Genomic DNA, 23,221 nt, shown 5'->3' on the forward strand with positions numbered 1-23,221 from the left:
CTTGTTTTGCATGCATTTAATAACACTTCAAACATAGGTCGCCAATCAAATCTGCTATCTACATCGTTATTATATCATACACTTTTGGCATCATCCCATCTCACCACTTTTCCATCACATTCATTCTCTTCAGAAATCTCCAATTGTCTCTTGGAATCTATTTGGTATTGCTCATTTTAACGGTTTGTCCTGATGATTTATTTAATTAGCGTAATTTTTACCTCTGCGGTTTAAAAAAAAAATTCTGTTGAACTCTTGCTTTACTTTCCCAAGTATTCCTACATCTCAGTACATGGGATTTACTGTTTATTCAAAATAAAAATTAATGAGCACCTTAAAAGCCTCTTGCAGTCGATTAAAAAAAACTTTTTGAACTTCCCAAAACAACTTTAACCTCAATCTCAGCTTGTAGCTTAATATTTTGCATCTTCCACAAACGACAAGAACATAAGCAGCTGAAGGTGATCACAAACCGATATATATCATGATGGCTGATATAAATCAGAATGTACAGGACTCACCTGATTTTTTTTTCAATTAATCTTGACCAAGCCAAGTACGACTTGGAACATTAGTCTGGTAGCAGTCATTCCTGATTTCTGCATCCTCGCTGTCCTAAGTATATGATCTTGAACGTACAACAGCAATGTAAAGAAAATGTAATGGTTCACTGATAGGACAGAGTTCAAAGTTAATGTCAATCAGAGCAGTGTTCTGCTTTGAGAGTGGGCACCAAAGAAAATCAAGAACTGTTAAACAAGTTGGATGACAACAGAATCTCCTTACTCAAAGCAGTGAATGATACCTTTACAATCTGCACATATCACTTGTTTTTAGCCTCTTCCTCAGGTTAAATTCATCAGCTAAAGGCCATTTCCATTATGGTTCAGAAGAGAGCCAAAATTAAAACATCAGCCACACACAAACATGCACAGTTGGCAGATTGGAATCATTTGCAAGGTCACAAGAGGGGTTCTTTGATGCTAACAGATAAGAACCAGGCTTGGCCCTGTCCAGGTAGTGAAATTATTTGCAAGGCCATTTGTTACGTACCTTCACAGACAAACAGATAACCTGCAGAACGCACTTGTTAAAAATTCCTGATAAAGATCCTCAAATCGCAATGAATGAAAAGTATATTCAACGTAGCCACTCTATAGGTTTTGCTCATGGTTTTAATTACACATCATAAAGGTACCCAATGAAGTCTGCCATCTGCATGATTACTACATCATTAAAGCTTCATTTAAATACAATACATTAAAGAGTACACTTTCACTGTAAAAAGATTTACATCACACCAGAACAGTATTCATTATGATTCAGGAGATGGGGCCAGCACAGATGAACAAAGAATATCAGGGTATGATCATAATGGAATTATACCCGTTATTCCATACAAATAGATCACAGCTATCAACTACCCATTAGAAAGCCAACACAGAAAAGCTTGGATTTCATTTAATTCTCTTGAATACTTACACATTGTAAACAGCACAGAAATAAATACAGTACTGGAGGTAAGTTTCATTCCCAAACAAGACGTCAAAACATTTATCAGTAGACATCTGCATTTCAGGTTTTGGTTTGAACATTTCCATAACTTTCCCAAAATTGATATTTAAAGGAAGAAGAATTTCAACAGATTAAAGACAGAATTTCAGAAATGTTCTAGAAATGTGCTTGCCTAATTTTTGCATTTTGCTAGCATCTATTAACACTGTTAACTGCCTACACACTGTACTCCTGAAGTCTTAATTTTTGACTACATTCACTCACATTGCCTATGATGTTTAGAAAACTGCAAATCTCAGATCTTGTACATGAAGATATATGGCCATGGAGCAATGATAAAATGAGAAGATACCCATCAACTGATTTTCTCAGAAAGGTCTTTAAGTAACTGGAGTCTGAACGTTCTCCAGAGCAGTATTCCATCAGGTTGCTATTAATGTTGGAAACCAATGGTGATGTGAAGAGGGAAAGGGGAAGGCTACATTGATAAGAAAGATTTCTACAGTCCTGTTAATGTTCTTCTAAGTAGTTTAGTTACAGATAGATAAATAGACCAACATGTATTTTAACAGTAGCAAGTTAGTCAGATAATGTTTCATAATGGAGAAAAAATATATGATTAGTTAAGCAAGACAGACAAAATTAAAATGCCCTTATTCCTTAAACCTTGGTTTCACAAGTAGCCTTTGATACACTTAAAAGGTTGCTGGAATTTTGGAATTGGACAGTGCGGAATAGAGGAAATCCATTCGGCACACTGAACCTACTGAACATTACTGAGGAGTTGATCTATGCTCCTCTTCTTTTCCCATATAACAAAGCTACAATACACACTATATATATAACATAGGAATCATTTCATCTGTTATTTCTGAATACTGTTTTCTTTCCACTTCAGATACCATACTTAATTGCTTTGTTGGATCCCTGACTACCTGGTACTGACAGCTCCTTGGATGGTCATCAGTTCATGCAAGTGTAACAGTGGCCATTCTTGGATGTGAATAAACAAATAGTGGACTCTTCATGTTGCACAGAAGAATTGCTGAAATGCAGTGGCACATTTCTACAGTATTCACATTATATCTATATAATTATTTCCAGTTAAAACTTAATTTGCAAAGAAAGTCATGCCACTATTAGCGATTTATCTTTCCAATTATATTCTTATCTGGTCTATGGCATTAGGCTGCAGAAGAAACTCTAACATTTACTTGTTGGGCTGAGGGCTGGCTTATCTGGTGTCATTTCTGAGGGGTTTTGGAGAATATCGAACCTTCTCAAGCATCACTGGCCATTTCAGAATCCAGTTTGAAAAATCTCATATAGTAAGGCATTTAAAATATACTAAGAATATGTTTACTAACTATTCAGGTCCTACTGGCTACTAATTAATCTGTATCCACATCATGTTGTGCCTTCCAAATCTTACCTACTCACGGCAGAAATATGGCTTTCCTCATGTCATCTTTCAGATTCGTACCCCATTCATATTTCTGTATTCTCTTATTAACCCTTCAGTCATTTAAAACCCTTCATAAATTAAATCTCTTTGGCTTCTCTGCTGCAAGGAGAACATTGTTGTAACACTATTACAGATGATCATTAAAAAGAGCAATGAACCATTTTTACATCACATCAGCTCCCCAAACCACAGGGAATCAAAATAAAATTAGACTCTGTTCAGTACATTTCTTAGGTTGTACCGGTTGCAATTTCCTTCAAATCTCTCTTATCCACAGGAGCTTTAAGACTAAGTGGTTAGAAAATATGAGCATTACTTCCAGGACTAAGATTTGTACAAACCCAATTTTTGTTAACTAGTGATTCCACTGAAAAGCAGGATTACAGAAAATGACAGCTGGCAATAAGGGCCATGCCTCGAAAGCATTTGACACAGTAGTCAAAGAAACAGAAGAAAATGATGATTTACTGCAATTCAACAAAGTATTTTAAAAAAACGAGCACAAAATGCCAAACATCAGACTTAGGTATATTTTGTACATTAAGAGAATTCATCGAAGAGAAAGATTTAATTGTGATTTTTTTAAAAAATCAACATGGTGTAGGCATTCAGATTCTTTTGAGATACACAGATGGGAGGTTCAGTAAATATTTGCACAGTGTAAGAAGCCATTCCAACATCAGTATTTAAAATGCATAAAACTCAAAAATCCTGACCTGCATTAAGTATAAACGGCATCTAAAAAAAATTCAAAAGTAACAATCAAATGAAGTTCAAGTGGTCCCTGCACAGCTGATACAAGACTTGCCCAGTTATAGCATATCCCAAATGCAACTAATCCCCATTTACATGTGTGACAATATGTGCAAAACCCTGTTGCAAGATTTCCACTATCTTCAGTTCTTATAGAGCAATTTATTTTTGGATTCTTTGTACAGACCAAACCAACACATTCTAGGGTTCCAAAACAATGATGCTGGTTGGGACTTTATCTCAATGCCACTCCGTTCCTAATCTGTGAAATTTTATGATATAATACTCAATTTTATTTGAGGGGATTGGGGGTAAGCAGAAGGGAAGGTGACTGAAACAGCTCTGTATACTAACAAATGAAAACATCCCTGAAAAGAATCTTGTAAATTTCTCACATTAAACCCTAGTAAAACCAAGAATGCAGATGTCTTTTTTTTAAGTTAAAACATAAGAGAATTGTCTCTGCAAGGAACATGCAAAATGTTAAGTTTCAGACTGAAGATTCATTTTTCCAAGTTAAATTGTCAAGTTGGTGCTTCATTTGTTGGTTGCAATTCACAGTGCCCATCGAAAGAGTGATTTCTCTTTCTAATCCCAATTATTCCGGCGATGAGGATCACTGCAGAGTACAAAAAGAAATCAGTACTGAAGATAATTTTTATTAATGTAGCAATTTGTTAACTCTAAACTCAATTATTCCAATGCTCTCATAACCAGCTTCAGTCTTTGTATCCTCCATGACGAGCCAACCAAAATTCTGCTAACCATATCCCAATTCTTATCAAGTCTAGTTCACCCTTCACCCTTGTGTCTGTTGCTTCCACACTTGGTAATGTCGTGTTGTTAAAGTTTTCAGCACAGTTTTCAAATTCCTCCATGTCCTTTCCCCTCAATATTGCGAATCTCCTCCACTCCTGTACTGTTAAACATCTCTATACTTGTCTAATTCCAGACTTTATACATCTCCAATTTTCATCACTTTATAGGTGGTGTCAGTACTTTAAACTGCTAGTCTCATAAGCTCTGGAATGTCTTCCCTAAATCTCTCTCCCTACTTCACCTTTAACACACTCCTTAAAACCTATATCTTAGACCAAGCTTTCAGTAATCTGCTCATGGATTCTGCCTCAAATGCAACTGAGAATGCTCTACCACAGAACCGAACATTTGGCCCAGTGAACCTATGCTGATTCTTTCAAACAGCAAATAGAAAGCTCCAGTCCACTTCTCTTTCCCAAATCTTTGCGATTTTTCTCCTTCAAGTATTTATCAAATTTATTTTTGAAGACTATTGGTGATTCTGTATCGCTATCAAGGCAGTATTTCCAAATCCTAACCACTTGCTGTAATGTGGTGCTTTTGAAACTTTTGTCAATCACCTTAAATCAGTGTCCTCTACTTATTGATTCTCCAGCCAGTTTTTCTGACTCGACTCTGACCAACCCCTCAAGATTTTTGAGCATCTCTCTCAAATCTCCTCTCTGCTCCAAGGACAAAAATATCAATTCTGTTAATCTATTTGAATAACTGCAATCCCAAATCCTCAAAGCCATTTTAGTAAGTGAGCAGATAAGAATTAAACTACTTCAATTGGTGGAAAGATTGAGAAAACAGGGAGAAGTCTAATGCATAAAGTGATCAACAGAGAAACGATGAAACATTTTTCTCACAGTGACAGTGCGTTTCTCAGGTGTGGGAGATTCAATGAAGGCAGTCAAGAGGGAATTGGATTATTATCTGAAAAAGGAAGAACCTTTTTTGTATTGTACCAGTTCTTAACTACAGTGCTATGCCACATTAGCTAGTTACTTCATCTAACAAGCTTTTGGGGAGTTGGTTTGGCATTTAAACTGTAATTATGGGTATGGTGCATACCCCACATTACTGTGCACTCATCAATACCAAATATCCCTCAGGAGAAGTATTAGATGGACAACATTTTGGTGACATGGTGACTCAGTGGTTAGCACTGCTGCCTCATAATAACAGGGACTTGGGTACGATTCCAGCCTCGGCTGAAAGTTTGGAGTTTGATATGATAGATAGGAAATCCTTTCTGATTTTTATTTTATAGATTATCCTTTTAAAATTTCTTTCTTGGCTTTTGAATGCTTCCAGCATCACCTGATGAAAGAGCAACACTCCGAAAGCTAGTGCTTCCAAATAAACCTGTTGAACTATAACCTGGTGTTATGTGATTTTTAATTTTGTACACTCCAGTCCAACACCGGCATTCTCCGAGTGCCTGTGTGGCCTTCCTCCCACTGTCCAAAGCTGACCAGGTCAGGTGGATTGGCCATGTGAAATTGCCCCATAGTATTCAGGGATGTCGAGGTTAGGTGGGCTAGCCATGGGAAATGCAGGGTTGCAGGGACAGTGTGGTGGGATTGATCTGCGTGGCATAATCTTTGGAGGGTCAGTGCAGATCATTTGGTTGAATAGCCTGTTTCCACATTGTAGGGATTCTATAAACATTTCAACTTATAAGAACATCTAAGTAACTGAACATTATGAATACAGGAGAGATTGGAAACAAGGCACAAAAAGCCATTTTTGGAGGAGTGAGGTTTACTGAAACCATGACTAAACAGGCAGGCTTCTGAGGATATTTTTGTTGTCAAAGGTAGATGTACCAAGGTGGAAGGATTTAGTAAGAGAACTGGGTACTGGATAGTCATCATGAAGGCATCTGTCACCAACGGTGGTCAGAGACCAAAGGATTAAAATAGGTCAGATATGAAACTCTGGACTTCGAGAAGGTGGAAAAGGTGGAGTCAAGTTCCATATTTGGAGATGCTGGTGTTGGACTGGAGTGTATAAAATTAAAAATCACATAACACCAAGTTATAGTTCAACAGGTTTATTTGGAAGCACGAGCTTTTGGAGTGTTGTTCCTTCATCAGGTGGTTCTGGAAGCATTCAAAAGCCAAGAAAGGAATTTTAAAAGGATAACCTGTAAAATAAAATTCAGAAAGGATTTCCTATCATACAGTTTCAAACTCAACAAACCTTATCAATTAAGTTCCCTCATTACAACATCATTGTTTCCCTATCATGAATATACTGTCTTTGTATTTCAATTGGGGAAATTTTAATTCTACAAATTTAAAACACTGCTTACACTTTGAACCATAATGATAGTCTTACAAGTAATGGATTGTACAACTTAACTAGAGAGCTGTGACTTGATAACAGGCTACAAATATCCCAAAGTATTTTGAGTCGTATTCTTGCCGTTAGGATATTGTCTGAACTCTTTGACTTCTAAAGAGTTTTACCACAGACTCTGAGTACATTTTCTATCATTTTGTATTTGCACCTAACCCTACATGGAAAATCAGTAGCGCCTCATGCATTCTTAGTGATATTTAAAGAAGGGAAACGCAAAGTTATATGAACAAAATCATAACTGCATTTGATCACCGATTGGAACGGAATGGATGAAACATCACCCACTCAATATTTCTCCCTCTAATTTCTTTTGTAGAAGATAATGATTCAAAAGGAAGCTATGAGAGAGATGGGGTGGGGAATAACAAAACCAACCTTCCTTCTTCTTTTAGCAGTGCTAGAAATTTGTTCACACGGTGTTCAGGCCCCATCTGAAAGATAAATTAAGATCAATGTGATACAATGTTTAGTGAATAAGGATTAAAATCAAGGAGTAGATCAGTCAAATTTTCTGAAAGGAAAAAAGACTTCATATTTATTATTACACTATTTACATCCCAAAACAATTCACAGCCATTTAAGTTTGTTTGATGTGGCATTATTAATGTTATATAGGCAGACACAAAAGTTGACTTGCCCACCAATAAGTTCTGGAAACTGCTATTAGATAAATAACCAGATGATCGGATGCAAATGATAGTCCAGAGATCAGTGTTGGCTAGGACATTGTTTTACATAGAATATAGAACATTACAATGCAGTACAGGCCCTTCGGCCCTTGATGTTGCGCCGACCTGTGGAACCAATCTGAAGCCCATCTATCCTACACTATTCCATTATCATCCATATGTCTATCCAATGACCATTTAAATGCCCTTAAAGTTGGCAAGTCTACTCTGCAGGCAGGGCATTCCAACCCCCATACTACTCGGAGTAAAGAAACAACTTTTGACATCTGTCCTATATTTATCACCCCTCAATTTAAAACTATATTCCCTCGTGTTAGCCATCACTATTTGAGGAAAAAGGCTCTCACTGTCCACTCTACCTAACCCTCTGATGTTCTTATATGTCTTAATTAAGTCACTTTTCAACATTCTTCTAACAAAAACAGCCTCAAGTCTCTTAGCCTTTCCTCTTAAGTCCTTCTCTCCATACCAGGCAACATCCCAGTAAATCTCCTCTGAACTCTCTCCAAAGCATCTACATCCTTTCTATAACGCGGTGACCAAACTGTACGCAATACCCCAAGTGCGGTCACACCAGAGAATGGTATAGCTGCAGCATGACCTCATGGCTCCGAAACGCAATCCCTCTACCAATAAAACCTAAAATACCATTTGCTTTCTTAACAATCCTATTAACCTGGGTGGCAACTTTCAGGGATCTAAGTACATGGACACAGAGATCTCTCTGCTCATCTACACTACCAAGAGCCTTACCATTAGCCCAGGACTCTTTATTCATGTTGCTCCTTCCAAAGCAACACTTTTCCACATTAAACTCAGTTAGCCACCTCCCAGCCCAGCTCTGCAGCTTATCTGCGTCCCTCTAACCTACAAAATCTTTCAGCACTACCAAAACTCCACCAACTTTTGTGTCATCTGCAAACTTGCTGACCTATCCTTCTACACCTTTATCCTGGTCATTTATAAAAAGAACAGCAGTGGCCCCAAAACAGATCCTTGCGGTACACCACTAGTAACGGTACTCCAGGATGAACAATTCCTATTAACCACCACTCTGTCATCTTTCAACTAGCCAATTTCTGATCCAAACCACTAAATCACCCTCAATCTCATGGCTCTGTATTTTGTGCAATAGCTTATCGTGAAGAACCTTATCAAACGACTTACTGAAATCCATATAAACCACATCAATTGCTTTACACTCATCCACCTGTTTGGTCACCATCTCAAAGAACTCAATGTGGTTTGTGGGGCACGACTTACCCTTCACAAAACTGTTGACTATTCCTAATCAACTTATTCCTCTCTAGATGATTATAAATCCTATCTCTTATAACCTTTTTCAACACTTAACCCACAACCGAAATAACACTCACTGGTCTATAATTACTAGGATTGTCTCCACTCCCCCTTCTTAAACATTTGCTATCCTCCAATCTTCTGGCACTATTCCTGTAGACAATTGCTCTGAAACACTTTGAATAGCAACACGGGATCTTTTACTTCAACCATAAATGAAGGTTAATTGCACCATAAGGCAGCATTCCCTGAATACTGCAGTAGCGTTAGGCTAAATTATCCGAGTAAATTTCACGAGTAGGACTTAAACCTGCAACATTCTGACTTAAAGGCAAATGTGCTATCATGTAAGAAAAGGCCAAATACCTATTGTAACACTGCCTCCTTTGCCATTAAGTTGTATTCTGAAACAACATGCCTGTTATTTTCTGCTTTTCACTGGACAACATAACTTACAGAACAGTAATGTCATATATTCTTGAAATCATTTGATCACTTCAGAAAAATTTCTACCAATATGCATCTGTCCCCCCGCCCTTTCAAACTGGTCCATAGCATTCTTGCTCACATACATTCATCGATAACTAATTAAGCTTTCATCTTTCTCACTTGACCAAACTTCAGTGAGCTTAAATTAGTTCAAAGTGTTTCCTGGTAGGAATAAATTTATAGCCTTTCACGATAGTTTAATCAGTTTAACCAACAAATAACTAAGTATAAGGTCAATTTCTGAAAATAGGTTATGAGAAAAGCTGGTGAATTTGTGCACACCTTTAAACATAACAAAAAGGAGACCTTACAGAAATAACTAAGATATTAAAAGCTAAACAAGTGGTAAATAGAAAACACTATTTCAAAGTAACTGAAGGCATTGGGTAAAACAGTTAATCATGGATTTTTATGGTACAAGAGGCTATTCAACTCACTGTGTGGCTCTTGAAAGAGCTACCCAGCTAATCCAAAACTCTAAATTAATCACTTTCAGAAAGATATCTAGCTCTCCAATTGCCAGCTTAGCATTGATAAAGCTGACTTCTACACCGACAAAATGGCCATCACTTGGAATAGGCTTCCAATTTGATTCTATTAATGAGAATTAGTGAAATAACGTGGTGGTTCAAGGTGGTTCAAGTTAACCCTTTCATCCAGGATATCGGAAGTAACATGGGTCAAATGGTTTCCCTCAAAAATATTTATCCTGCGATTGTACAGAATAGGAAAATCTCTCAATCAACCCCACTTTGATGAATTAGCTGATCTCATCAGGGCAGCTGCAAAATGTGGGGAAAGCAAAATTTTTATTCCTGACTAGACAGAGGAACACTTGTTGGAAAGTGCAACAGTGGAAATAGTGCAAGAGGAGGAAAGGGTTCAGCTACAAAGTGGACTCAGTGAGTAGCCTGTTAACCTGGGAAGTCTATGCTTTAACATACTTCATGTTACCTGTAATGAGCAAATTAAGAATCCTCATTAAATATTGGCATTTTCCTGCGAGAATTCAAGAGTAAAAACATTGTAGCTCTACATCACTTGTTCTAAAGTCAGTTCTCTTCAACCTGCTCTTTGTTACTAGTGAATCTAGACATAACTAGTAGACATTTGAAGACATAACCTGGCGATCATTTATGATTTTCATATATAGGCACAACCAATGATCTCCAGTCAGGAACAGAACATAAAACATTTCCAGACTAACATTCTTACACTGGGCATAAAGCCATCAATAACACACTGATCAGGACTTGAATGCAGATAATTCATTATTGCATTTGACAACATATTTCCTAATCAAATATCTTTCATATTCTAGACTGCTGAGCAATAAGCACTTTTTTTTAAACTGCCATGAAGTCAGATTAAGAAGAAGAGATTAAAAAGAAATGACACAACTGTATTCTAAAAACAGTCAAGTTTCAATCAATCATTCTTCTCAACATATTACTCAGCATTATCTCCTAATGTCACCAAGAAACTAGAAGGTCATCGCTTTTATTCACTAGAGAATGTTTATCAGCAAAAGTCACTAAGATGGTGTAGTAACAGTTGGTTAATGTACTATTGGATGCAGCTGTTACAAGAGATAAGAGAGTTACAAGCAATCGTATCATTTCCCACAGAAATGTGGTTACATACAATATTACAATCTTTTCAATGCAACTTTTCCTATGCAAGACCTTGCATTTGTCCACACTCCCATCTTTGCATCCTCAAATTGTATTCACGAGCAGCTGCTCTCTGCTCTTTTCAGCTGCATAAAACACACTAAGAGTTGCTGCTCCATTTTCAGAGACTGGCTTCCACACCAGGATCTGTTTGAAGACTGTCAAACAGAACTGCTCCATTTCGAGAAAACCTTGCATATTTCCTCTTTACAGAAAATGTTAATGTGTTCCTGAACTGCCAAGTCGAAGAACAGGCTCACTCAAATCCCACAGCATTGGCTTTTTACTTACCTTTTGCTACTTAGCTGTTCAATCCCAATGAAACTTCGGTGCACATGGGCGTTTTTTGGAAATTAATGACATCATAATCAGGAGACTGACTCCCTTTCACAATACTACTCAACCCATTTTGGGTTTTAAGGAACACTATGCAAAGAGAAGTACAGGCTTTTTCCCAAGATATTTTTCCTGAAGCTTGTGGATTGCCAAACTCCTGATCAAAGTGGATCAGTACAACTGAAGCAAAATAAGCAATGCCAAGAAATCAGCAAATATATAAAACAGAGCAACGGTTGGTAATATTCAAAACCAATTTAAAACATCTATTACACAAATTAACTAGCTGATCCACTGAAAATAAGGTGACTTATGGTAACTAAAGCTAAATTACTTTTAGATGATCAGTTTAAATAATTAAAAAGTAATCAGCCTTTTGGTGATTTGTGTTGCTTTCGATTTTTCTGCCAGAGAAAAATCTTGCTGATAATAATTCCTTTATTTATGTGGCATTTATGTGGAAATGTCTCTTTTCGCACTTCCTCAGTACCTCTCTCTCCAATTTCCTCCAGCCTCACAAGACAAGTACCATATCTTGCACAGATCTTTTGTGAATTTCCAATTTAATTCCTACCATCACTGGTGGCTCTGGCTTCTCTAACAATACTTTCCAGCATTATAACACAAAACATGATGCCAAGCCACATAATGATCAGGATTTCGGTGAACAGTGAAGATGATAAAGAGTATTTTAGGAGGAAATAAGGAAATAAGCAGAGAGCTTAGAGCCTGGGCATCAGAAAACACTACTACTTTGGTGGTGTCATTTAAATTGGAGAATCACAAAAAGTCAGTATTAGATAGGATGGATAAGAGGGAAATACAGTGCGAGAGTGAGCGAGAATGAGAAAGGGCCCAGGGCCAGTTGCGAAAATAAGGTTGCGCATTCTAAAATCAAGATGCTCCTCAATTTGGAGCCAATGCAAGTCAGTGAGTATATGGGTGATAAGTGAATGGTACTGGATTGAGTTATGGACAGAGAGGCTCAAAGACCTAGACGTTTACAGCAGGTAGACTGTGGGAGGACCAGATAGGACTGTTCTAGAACAGTTAAGTTTAGTAGTAACAAAGGCATGAAACTGAAACCAGGAACTTCTCCACTGGATCCTAAGCAAACTCCCTCCGGTAAGAAAAAACACACAGTAAATTACCTGTTATACTGGGTCTGAAGTCAAGATTTCCTGATGAAAGGCTTCTGCCTGAAACGTGGACTTTCCTGCTCCTCAAATGCTGCCTGACCTGCTGTGCTTTTCCAGCATCACTCTAATCTTGATTCAGATCTCCAGCATCTGTAGTCCTCATTTTTGCCACACTGGGTCCTAAGCAGACCCTTTGCAAAAATACACTAAACTGCAACCTACCTGCTTCACAGGGTCCTAGGACGGATCACTTAACTGGAAGCTGTCACAATCCACTCCATCAGACCACTGGACCACTCAAATGTAAGAAACCTGCAAGGAAGTGGGGCAAGCGTGCCGGTCTGCTAGTAAGTCTGAGGTTACGCGGTTTCAAGACCCCCTTCCTAGCTTACTCCGAGCAAATGTACAATCTCTGGAGAACAAGATGGACGAACTCAGATCACGGCTCAGCTTCCAGCATGAACTGCAGGACTGCTGCTCACTCTGCTTCACAGAATTCTGGCTCAACCCATCCATTCCCAACTGCGCACTTCAGGCTGATGGTTTTTCTATCCATCGTATGAACCGTACAGCGTCCTTGGGTAAGACAAAGCGTGGAGGGGTTTGCTTTTTAATCAACAACTTGTGGTGCACGGGCATTCCAACACTGGGCAGCCATTACTCTCCAAACCTTGAATTTCTCACCATCAAATGCCATCCTTCCTATCTACCATGGAAATTTACCGCTGCTATACTAACCGCTGTGTAAATACCGCCACAAGCAAACATTAAGGAAGCTCTGAATGTGCTGTACTCCACCACTAACACCCTGGAGATGGAACACCCTGAGGCCCCATTTATTGTAACTGGCGACTTCAATCAAGCCAATCTAAGGAAGTTATTGCCCAAGTACCTTCAGAACATTACCTACCCCACGAGGGGCACGAACATTTTAGACCACTGGTACACCACTGTGAAAGGTGCGTACCGCTCCAGCCCCCGCCCTAATTTCAGGAATTATGACCACAATGCCGTGTTTCTTCTCCTGGCTTACAGGCAAAAGCTCAAGCAGGTGACCCCCTCGTGAATACAGGCCCCATACTGGTTAGAGGAGACAGAGGATCAACTCAGTGCTGTCTGGAATCAGCTGATTGGGCCGTGTTCAAACAGGCCACAGGTACCTTGGACGAGTACGCCACCACCGTCACAGACTTTATCAGCAAGTATGTGGAGGACTGCATACCAAGGAAGTCAATCCTGGTGTTCCCCTACAGGAAACGCTGGATGAATCAGGACATACAGAACCTGCTAAAAACCAGGCGTGAGACCTTCAGATCAGGAGACCTACTCAAATAGAAGGAATCCAAGTATGACCTTCGCAGAGCCATTAAGACAGCCAAGGACCAATAATGATCCAAACTAGAGACCTAGAAATTACACTCGGCGACTATAGCAAGGACTGAATTACATCACAGGTTCAAAAAAGAGACTGTGCAAGATAGCAGACGATGACACATCCCTCCCAGATCGTCTCAATGCCTTCTATGCTCGCTTTGAGCAGAATTTCAGTGGAGAGGTAACACCTATTCCAACAAGTCCTGATGAACCTATCCCAACAGTCACTGCATCAGAGGTCAGGTCAGTTTTCCGTCGTATGAATCCAAGGAAAGCGACGGGACCAGATGGAGTACCAGGCCGTGCATTCAGAACATGCGCAGATCAACTGACAGAGGTCTTTAACCTCTCCCTGCAGCACGTCTCAATAACTATCGCCTAGTGGCCCTAACTTCAGTGGTCAATGAAGTTTCAAACTTCGGCCTTTGAAAGGCAGTTCATGGCATTAATCAACTCCAGCCTCCCCACTGTTCTTGACCCACTCCAATTTGCCTATCGGACCAACAGGTCCACGTCAGATGTCATAGCACTTGCCCTTCACTCCCCCTAGAACACCTTGACTCATTGAAGGCTGAACTGTAGTCAACAATATTATCTCCTCAAGCCTGATTATTAAACTTAGTAATCTCAGACTAAGCCCCACCCTCTGCAACTGGATCCTCAGTTTCCTGACCCACCGGCTACAATCAGTGAAGATTGGTGATAGTATTTCAGCCTCATTAACAGTCAACACTGGAGCCCCCCAGGGGTGCGTACTCACTATATATCCATGACTGCGTTGCCAAATACCAGATTAATGCCATTTACAAGTTCGCTGATGACACCACCATAGTAGGTCGAATCTCAGATGGCAATGAAACAGACTAAGACGGGCAGTGGAACACCTGGAAAAATGGTGCAGTGAGAACAAACTAGCCCTCAATGCTGGCAAACCCAAGGAACTCATTATTGACTTTCGAAGGGATGTTACTCATGCCACCCCGACACATTGACAGGACAGAGGTGGAATGAGTGGAGAGTATCAAGCTCCTGGGAGTGGTCACCCACAACAAGCTTTCTTGGACTCTTCATGTGGATGCACTGGTTACAAAGGCCCAACGTCTCTTCTTCCTCAGGCAGCTGAGGAAATTTGGTATGATGGCAAATAGCCTTGCCAACTTTTATAGGTGTACCACCGAGAACACTCTGTCTGGATGTATCACTACCTGGTATGGCAACTGTACCATTCAAGATCGGAGACGGTTATAGAGAACGGTAAACTCAGTCCGAACAATCACAAAGGCCAACTTCTCATTTATAGAATTCATCTACCAGGCCTTCTGTCAAGGAAAGGCCACCAGCATTCTCAAAGATCCATCCCACCCTGGCAATGTTTTTCTACAACTTTGGCGAGAAGGTACAGAAGCCTGAACACACACATATCAGTCGGTTTTGAAAAAGTTTCTACCTTACTGTTGTCAGAATATTGAATGGACTCACAAACCCTTAACATTCGCCTGTACTTGTGTTTTGCCATTGTTTACCTATTATTTACTTATCTATGCTACTTAACTCTGTAATCTGCCTGCATTGCTGACAAGACAAAGTTTTTCAGTGTGCCTTGGTACATGTGACAATAAATTCAATTCAATTCAATTCATGAGGATTTCAGTAGCTGATGAAATTGGGCAACTTCTGGAAGATAGAAATATGCAGTATTAATAATGGTGTGAATGCATGGTTAGATCCCAACCAATTGCTTGTCTCATTTTTTTTTAGATTAGATTAGATTCTCTACAGTGTGGAAACAGGCCCTTCAGCCCAACAAGTCCACACTGCCCTTCCGAAGAGAAACCCACCCAAACCCATTCCCCTACGCTATATTTACCCCTAACATTGTGGGCAATTTAGCGTGGCCAATTCACCTGACCTGCACATCTTTGGATTGTGGGAGGAAACCGGAGCACCAGGAAGAAATCCACGCAGACACAGGGAGAATGTGCAAACTCCACACAGACAGGCGGGAATTAAACCCAGGATCCTGGTGCTGTGAGGCACTGAGCCACCATTGCCAGGAAGAGAAATGGAGTCAATTACTAGTGAAGAGAGTTTGTAACAGAAATAGTTTCAGTCTTTCCAGAGTTTAATTGCAGGAAATGTTTGCTCACCTAGTACTAGGTGTTGAATAAGCACTCTGAGAACTTAGCAATACTGGAGGAATCAAGATGTGATGGCAATGTAGCGATGGACGTTGCCACTGTACACAAAAATTAACTCTGTTTTCAGATGATGATGCTAAGGGACAGCTTATAGACAAGCAATACATAAAAGATTGTTTTACTTTATTAGGGTTCCAGGATTAAGGCTGTATTCTTATACAAAACCGGGGTTCCTTAAACCGGCAGTTACATTTCACAGAAGTCTACAATTCCATGAAAACCACAAACTTTGCCTATAACATACCCTAACAAAACATAAAGACAAAGCACTTTCTGTAATTAAAAATATTTCATGAACACACCCAATAAGCATAAACTTTTCCTGATTTTTAAAAAAAAATAAACATACATTTAGAGCCACTTTAACACAATTAACATACCGAGATGCACTGCAATCTAACATATTTTCCTTAAATGCTTTTAAAACAAACTTCAACATCTTTGTTCAAACAAGAACTTGTGCTTCAGCACATGGATCTGGAGAAATCTACGATACCCAGAAATGTTCACAACCTACAATTCCCCTAACTTTTTTTCTGCTGCGTGGATCTTGGAGGTCTGTGTGCATCAGCAATTTTCACAAGCAGAAGTCAATACAGTGGCACGCTAAGCAGTATGCATGAAATCTCTGAGGGGTTGCAAGGCCACACAATTTAGAGGGAACGCTGTTCACAATCATAACCGCTAGATAAAAAACAAATTTACAGACTAATTCTTATTTTCACAAAATTTCACAATTAACTTCTGTAGCACCCAACAGAAAGATTTTGGAGACTCAAAGTCATTACATAAAGGGTTTGTTATAAACTCTGTTGCAAATCATATACAAACTCTTGCTTACAAGGTTAAAATCAAATGCGGTTTGTGAAATTTGTAATTCAATTCTAACTAAAATTGGACTTAATGATTTATGCTACTGGCATAGTTAAAATTGTGGTTTAGCGCGCATCTTTTAAATGTATAGCAAGAGAAGGACAAACAGTGCCAAACCAGATTATATAGCAGTTTGGCATGGAGTTATCCGTACATCCAATTATAAAATTATAAAGAACACATGTCGTGGCACTAAGGTTGCGCTCCCAATGAAAATACCCCTTCTTTGGCAAAATTACTGAATAACCAGCCATACTGAATAATAGATCTCCGGTCCAATTGATAGTCGGTTAGAGGAGATGATCTCCGCTTTGGTAGCATGCTGTATCCTGGCAATTGAAACTGGCAAAGGTTTCTTCAGAACTTGAACCTGAAATAATAATTATGTTACTCTGTCCACAGATGTTGTCAGACCTGCTGAGATTTCCAACTGCTTTTCCTGTGGTTTCAGATTTCTAGCATTCACAATATTTTGCTTTTGAACAGGAATCAGTACCCTGTCTTAAGCAGAACCACATTAAACAATATTACCATTGTCAGCACAGCCTGCCTACCATCTCTCAAAGCAGAGTAAGGAATTTTCTCTCATATGTGATGCAATACTACACCCATGTACCTGTGTCTGAATAAGAACTTGATACTAAACGAAAAGAGGAAAGAATAATTACAAAAACAGAAACATGACAAATGGCACCAAGCTTAAATGTGGTGAGTGGGGTGCATAAAGTTAAAAACAACACACTAGAGGGTATACAAGTAGTGCCAGTCATACTTTTTCAGATTTTCACTGCAATGAACCAGGCATTATCTGAGCCCTGGTCATTATTGTGGATGTAGGCAATTTTATTGCTAAATCTTAATTCAGATTGAATCACAGTCTAAAATAATCTTTATAGGATGTTACTAGTTGGAAGTGGTTGCTCATCTCTTCTTTTCAAGAGTCCCAAGTGTCCGCACTTTGAGCATGACAGCCTGTTTGAGTGACTATTCATTCCAGCTATGAAATAGTTCTTCACATTGTGAGAGCAGGTAAAGATCACAAAACTATTAAACTCTTGTACCTTGGATAAACATACCCAACACTTTGCTGGCTACAGATCTACATTTAGAATCAAAGTGGTTTGCTTCAAGCTGCATTACTGCAATTTCAGCCCAAATTTGAATTGGTTAAAGGTGAAACTCTCCACCTTAGCTAAACCAGTTTATGGTTGCAAAGCATATCACATCTCAGTGTTTTAGAAACCAAAGCTCAAAGACCAAAACAATAATTTGATATTCAGCTAACCTCAATTCTGTATTGTCCAGGGTACATATACCAATTTGAAGGCAAATAATGTGGCAAATGCTAAAACTATTCAACTTGCATTTGTGACAAATGTTGCAACAGATCTTCAACATTTTGACTTCTCAATGTAAATGTCCCAATGCATCTCTTTGTCCCCTCCTCTCCTGAAGATGCTAACTCTAGCAGTGGTCACTTTTGATTTGTCCCTTCTCAAGGAGTTTCTTAATGTTAGGTGTGGTGAGCAACAGTGAGCTATTTAAACATAATTTTGGTTGCAGTCAAATAAGTTCGTATATGACCCAATGTCTATTACAAATAAAAAGAAACAGACTGCAATCCATAATATGGAAGCAAACAACGGAGGAAATACAGAACAAGTATAATATCTGTGTTAATTTGTAAGACAATTGGGGTATGTGTCTCAAAAAGGAAGCAAAAATGTCAATTGACATTTTTGTCTTTACAAATGCTAGTTGACTGGTTGCACATTTACAACACACTGTATACAATATAAGCTTTCCAGCAGGAATCTGTGGATGGATGACAGACAGCTAGGTCTTTCCTATCTTAGCTTTCTCTAACACAGCATTCTGAGCAAAACTCTATTGCTTCCACGAGCGCATTTCAGCTGGGACCAGAAAAATGAGCAATGACCATTCCTTATCTATACAACTGCTATAGGAACAGAACATCTCAGAAACTGGGAAAGCAGGCAGGGATTGTCAACCCTTCACAGTAGCCCTGCAACGTTTATCCATGTTAACCATTATTGGGTCCATGTGCGCTAAACAATCACTGCTGAATTCAGGTTGGTTTGTGTTTAGGCCACCAAGGTTTTTTCAAAATAAAGTAGTAGTTTAAAAAAAGGTAAGAGATTATGTTTTGAATATACCAGGAACTAGAAATCAAATTAAATGACAGAATGTTACATGTTGTAATCTGAATTATTGCTTAAAGCCAATTAACAGAGAGATAAGCTGAGGAGGCTGAAGGAATGGCATTGGAAAAGGAGGATCCATTTCATGGGTTGGAACCTAGGCCTTGCAGAAGTGATTAACATATCAATCATAAAAACTTCAGAGTTATTAAATGGGGAAGGATTCAGATGGAAAAAATAGTACGTAATTCAAAAACAAAACAAACCAAAAATACAGTAAATCAACAGACAGAAATTGTGCTTTAAGCACTATGAGAAAAAATAAAAAACGTAAAATAATTAAACCTGGAGACAGAAATAAAAAGCTTTACAGCAGAAGGACAGATTAGATTGTGTGACACAAGACAGTAACTTTATTCAATCATAGAATATAAAGAAACAAATGCTGCAGAGACAATTTAACTTGGAATGTAAAAAGTAGCAACCACGACTGAAACATGCGACAAGATGCCAGAACGGAGGGCTATGAGGTCTACAGGAAAAGAAGAAAAAATGGTAGAGGTATACCAATACCTTTTATGATTAAGACTCAAATAACTGCAATGATAAGAGGAGTTACAAGGATAAATAAACAGCAGTAGGGGCATTTTTCAGTAAAATTAAGAAAAAAGAACAAATTGTTAATACTGTAGCAGGAGTTACGTATTGGTTAACTGGGTGCAGCTATGGAGTGACAGATTGCACTTGCACAGATTATTGCAAATCTGCAGTGAGGTATCAGCCAGGAAGTTTGACTCAAAATTTAGGATAGGCAGACTATCTTCAAGAGACACCAGTTAATTACCTTTCTGATGTTTGTTGGGTTTTTTTGTGACAAATACTCTAGAACCAAGGGATAAACCATATCAGATTTAGATAAAATTAGTAATGAACCAGATTCGATTAACAGTCCAACCACACGTGAACATTTATCTAGTAGCGATTATAATTTGATAGTTCAACGCAATCATGGAAAGGGAAAAATAGCTGAGATTTTAGATTTAAATAAGGTTAACTTCAATACTATAAAACAGATTCAATAAATAAATTGGGCAAAACTGTTAATGGATAAAGGAACAGGAGATTAGTGGCAGGCGTTCAAACAAGAATTGTTATACAGAACCAATTTATATTGCTAATGGTAAAGAAAACAGCTATAGATGGCAAGAAAAGTAAGGACAAACATAATTTTTTAAAAATCATCGAAAAATTCTAAACATTGTTACAGAACCTGAGGAAGAAGAAAGGTATAAGCAACAGAAACATGATAAATACTACAAAGTGTATGCAAAGAAACTTGCAAAGGATAGCAAAATCATCATAAAAATAATTTACAATTATGCTAAGGACAAGACGGTGGCCAACAGCAGTGAGAGTCTCTAAAATGACAATGGAAACAAGATAAATGAAGATATCTTGAATAATTGCTTTATCCATATTTAGTATAAAGAGGTCAGGATGGTGACATTTGAAGAAAAATGACATTAAACGAAAGGCTTACAAAATTAACAAATAGTGGCACTTATGAACATCAAACCTTCAGGACTAGACAGTTGCCATTCAAACAGTTTAAAAGGTAGGTGTGAACATTTTTTAAAAATTGTTTACCGAATGTGGGTATTGCTGGCTGAGTCAGCATTTATTGCCTGTCTCCATTTGTCCTGAAGATACTGGTGAGCTGCCTTTTTGAACTGCTGCAATCCTTTGGGTTCAGGCACAGCCACAGTGCTGTTAGGGAAGGAATTTCAGGATTTTGACTTTGTGATAGTGAAGGAATGTTGATATAGTTTCAACTCAATATGGTGCAAGGCTTGGAAGGGGACTGCAGATGGTGGCATGCCCAGACATCTGCTGTCCTTGTCTTTCTGGATGGTCAAAGTCATGGTTTGAAAGGTGTTATTGGAGAAACCTTGGTGAGGTACTGCTGTGCTATCACTGAATGCATTAGGGTGCCAATCAGGCTTGGTCTTGATTCATGTTCAGCTTCTTGAAGCTACACCCATCCAGATAAGTGGAGAGTATTCAATCACATTTCCTGATTCTTGGCAATCAGGCAACCTGGGAGACGGGTGTTATTCACTGCAGAGTTCCCAAAGCTTTGACCTGCTTCTGTAGCCACAATAGTTACACGTCAATGGCAAAACCCTAGAAGTTGATAGTGGGGATTCAGTAACAGTAATGCCATTAAATGTCAAAGGGAGATGGCCAAATTCTGCTATATTTGAGATGATCATTGGCATTTACTTGGCCCATACTTGTCACTTAACAGGCCATGTCTGGCTGTCTTGCTGCATATGACCACGTGGTGCTTCACGATCTGAGGAACTGTGAATGGCGTTGAACACTGTGCAATCATCAGTGAATATGCCTACTACTGACCTTATAATGGAAGAAAGAGCAAAGAGGTAGTAGCTGAAGATGAGGAGGTCCAGCAGTGATGCCCTGGGACTGAGATGATTGGTTTGCAACAACTGCAATCTTCTTCCTTTTTGGTTGATATAACCTCATCTGACAGAATTTCTTTTAATTCCCAAGGACTCATATTTTGCTAGGATGCTTTGATGTCATACTGAGAAATGCTGTCTTGATGCAATAATAGTCACTCTCACCTCACCACTGAAGTTCAATGCTTTTGTCCATGCTCGGACCAAGGCTGTAACAAGGTTAGGAGCTGAGTGGCTATACAAGAACCTAAACCGAGCATCAGACAGCAAATTATCCCTCAGCAAGTGCTGCTAGCTTCCTTTGGCCAGTTTGCTAATGATGGGTCAGTAAGTGGGGGAGTTAAATTTGTCCTGCTTTTTGTGGTCTGGGCATCTATTCAATTTTCTTCATTGCCAGCTAGATGCTAATTTTACAGATGTATTGAAACCGCTGGCCTATGGGCATGGGCAGTTCAGTAGCACAAGTCTTCTGTACTATTACTGGAACGTTTTCAGGATCCATTGCCTTGACATACTCCCTTCAGCTGTTTCTTGTTTGATTCACTCCATGAAATATCAAGTTGAAGACTGGTATGTGCAATGCTGGGGACTGCTGGAGGAGGCCAAGATGGATGGTTCACATTTCATCTCAAGTTTAAGATGGATGCAAAGGAAATGCGGTCAGATCCTGCTCCTCACCGAACGAGTTAGGGAACTGGAACTGGAGTTGGATGAACTGAGGATTATTCGAGAGGCTGAGAGGGTGATTGATAGAAGCTACAGGGACATAGGTACGCCGGAGAACAGAGGTAGCTGGGTAACAGTTAGAGGTGGGAAGGGGAAGAAGCAGGCAGTGCAGGGATCCCCTGTGGTCGTTCCCCTAAACAATAAGTATACAGCTTTGGAAACTGTTGGGGGGGACAGCCTTGCAGGTGTAAGCTGCAGTGACGGGGTCTGTGGCATGAGGTCTGGCTCTGAGACTCAGAAGGGAAAGGGGGAGAGGAGGAGAGCGCTAGTTATAGGAGACTCTCTAGTTAGAGGGACAGACAGGCGGTTCTGTGGACATGGGCGAGACTCTCGGATGGTTTGTTGCCTCCCAGGTGCCAGGGTCCGAGACGCCTCGGACCGTGTCTTCAGAATCCTTAAGGGGGAGGGTGTGCAGCCAGAAGTCGTGGTACACATTGGCACCAACGACATAGGTAGGAAGAGGGGTGGGGAGGTCATTCAAGAGTTCAGGGAGTTAGGCTGGAAGCTAAAAGCTAGGACAGACAGAGTCGTCATCTCTGGGTTGTTGCCGGTGCCACGTGACAGTGAGGCAAGGAATAGGGAGAGAGTGCAGTTGAACACGTGGCTGCAAGGATGGTGTAGGAGGGAGGGCTTCAGGTATTTGGACAATTGGACTGCATTCTGGGGAAAGTGGGACCTGTACAAACAGGACAGGTTGCACCTGAACCAGAAGGGCACCAATATCCTGGGGGGTAGGTTTGCTAGCACTCTTCGGGGGGGGTTTAAACTAATTTGGCAGGGGGATGGGATCTGGACTTGTAGTCCAGCAAGTAAGCTAGCTGTTTGTCAGGATGTCCAAGAATGTAGGGAGGCTGTGGAGAAGGTAGCACTGACAGG

At 39.5% G+C, this 23,221-nt stretch overlaps 1 protein-coding gene across 1 annotated transcript in view; it reads right to left on the minus strand.

Annotated features, from left to right (window-relative positions):
* Positions 1–1,176: 1,176 nt before the first annotated feature.
* Positions 1,177–23,221, minus strand: part of LOC132830782 (vesicle-fusing ATPase) — a 277,011-nt gene continuing 254,966 nt past the window's right edge. The window contains exons 20-21 of the mRNA XM_060848627.1: positions 7,280–7,335; positions 1,177–4,352 (exon numbers count right to left, since the gene is read on the minus strand). Of these exons, the coding sequence (XP_060704610.1) occupies positions 4,322–4,352; positions 7,280–7,335 (87 nt within the window). The 3' untranslated portion in view covers positions 1,177–4,321. The remainder of the gene's footprint in view (positions 4,353–7,279; positions 7,336–23,221) is intronic.

Source organism: Hemiscyllium ocellatum, chromosome 32 (genome assembly GCF_020745735.1).
Source record: "Hemiscyllium ocellatum isolate sHemOce1 chromosome 32, sHemOce1.pat.X.cur, whole genome shotgun sequence".
NCBI classification, from domain to species: Eukaryota; Metazoa; Chordata; class Chondrichthyes; order Orectolobiformes; family Hemiscylliidae; genus Hemiscyllium; species Hemiscyllium ocellatum.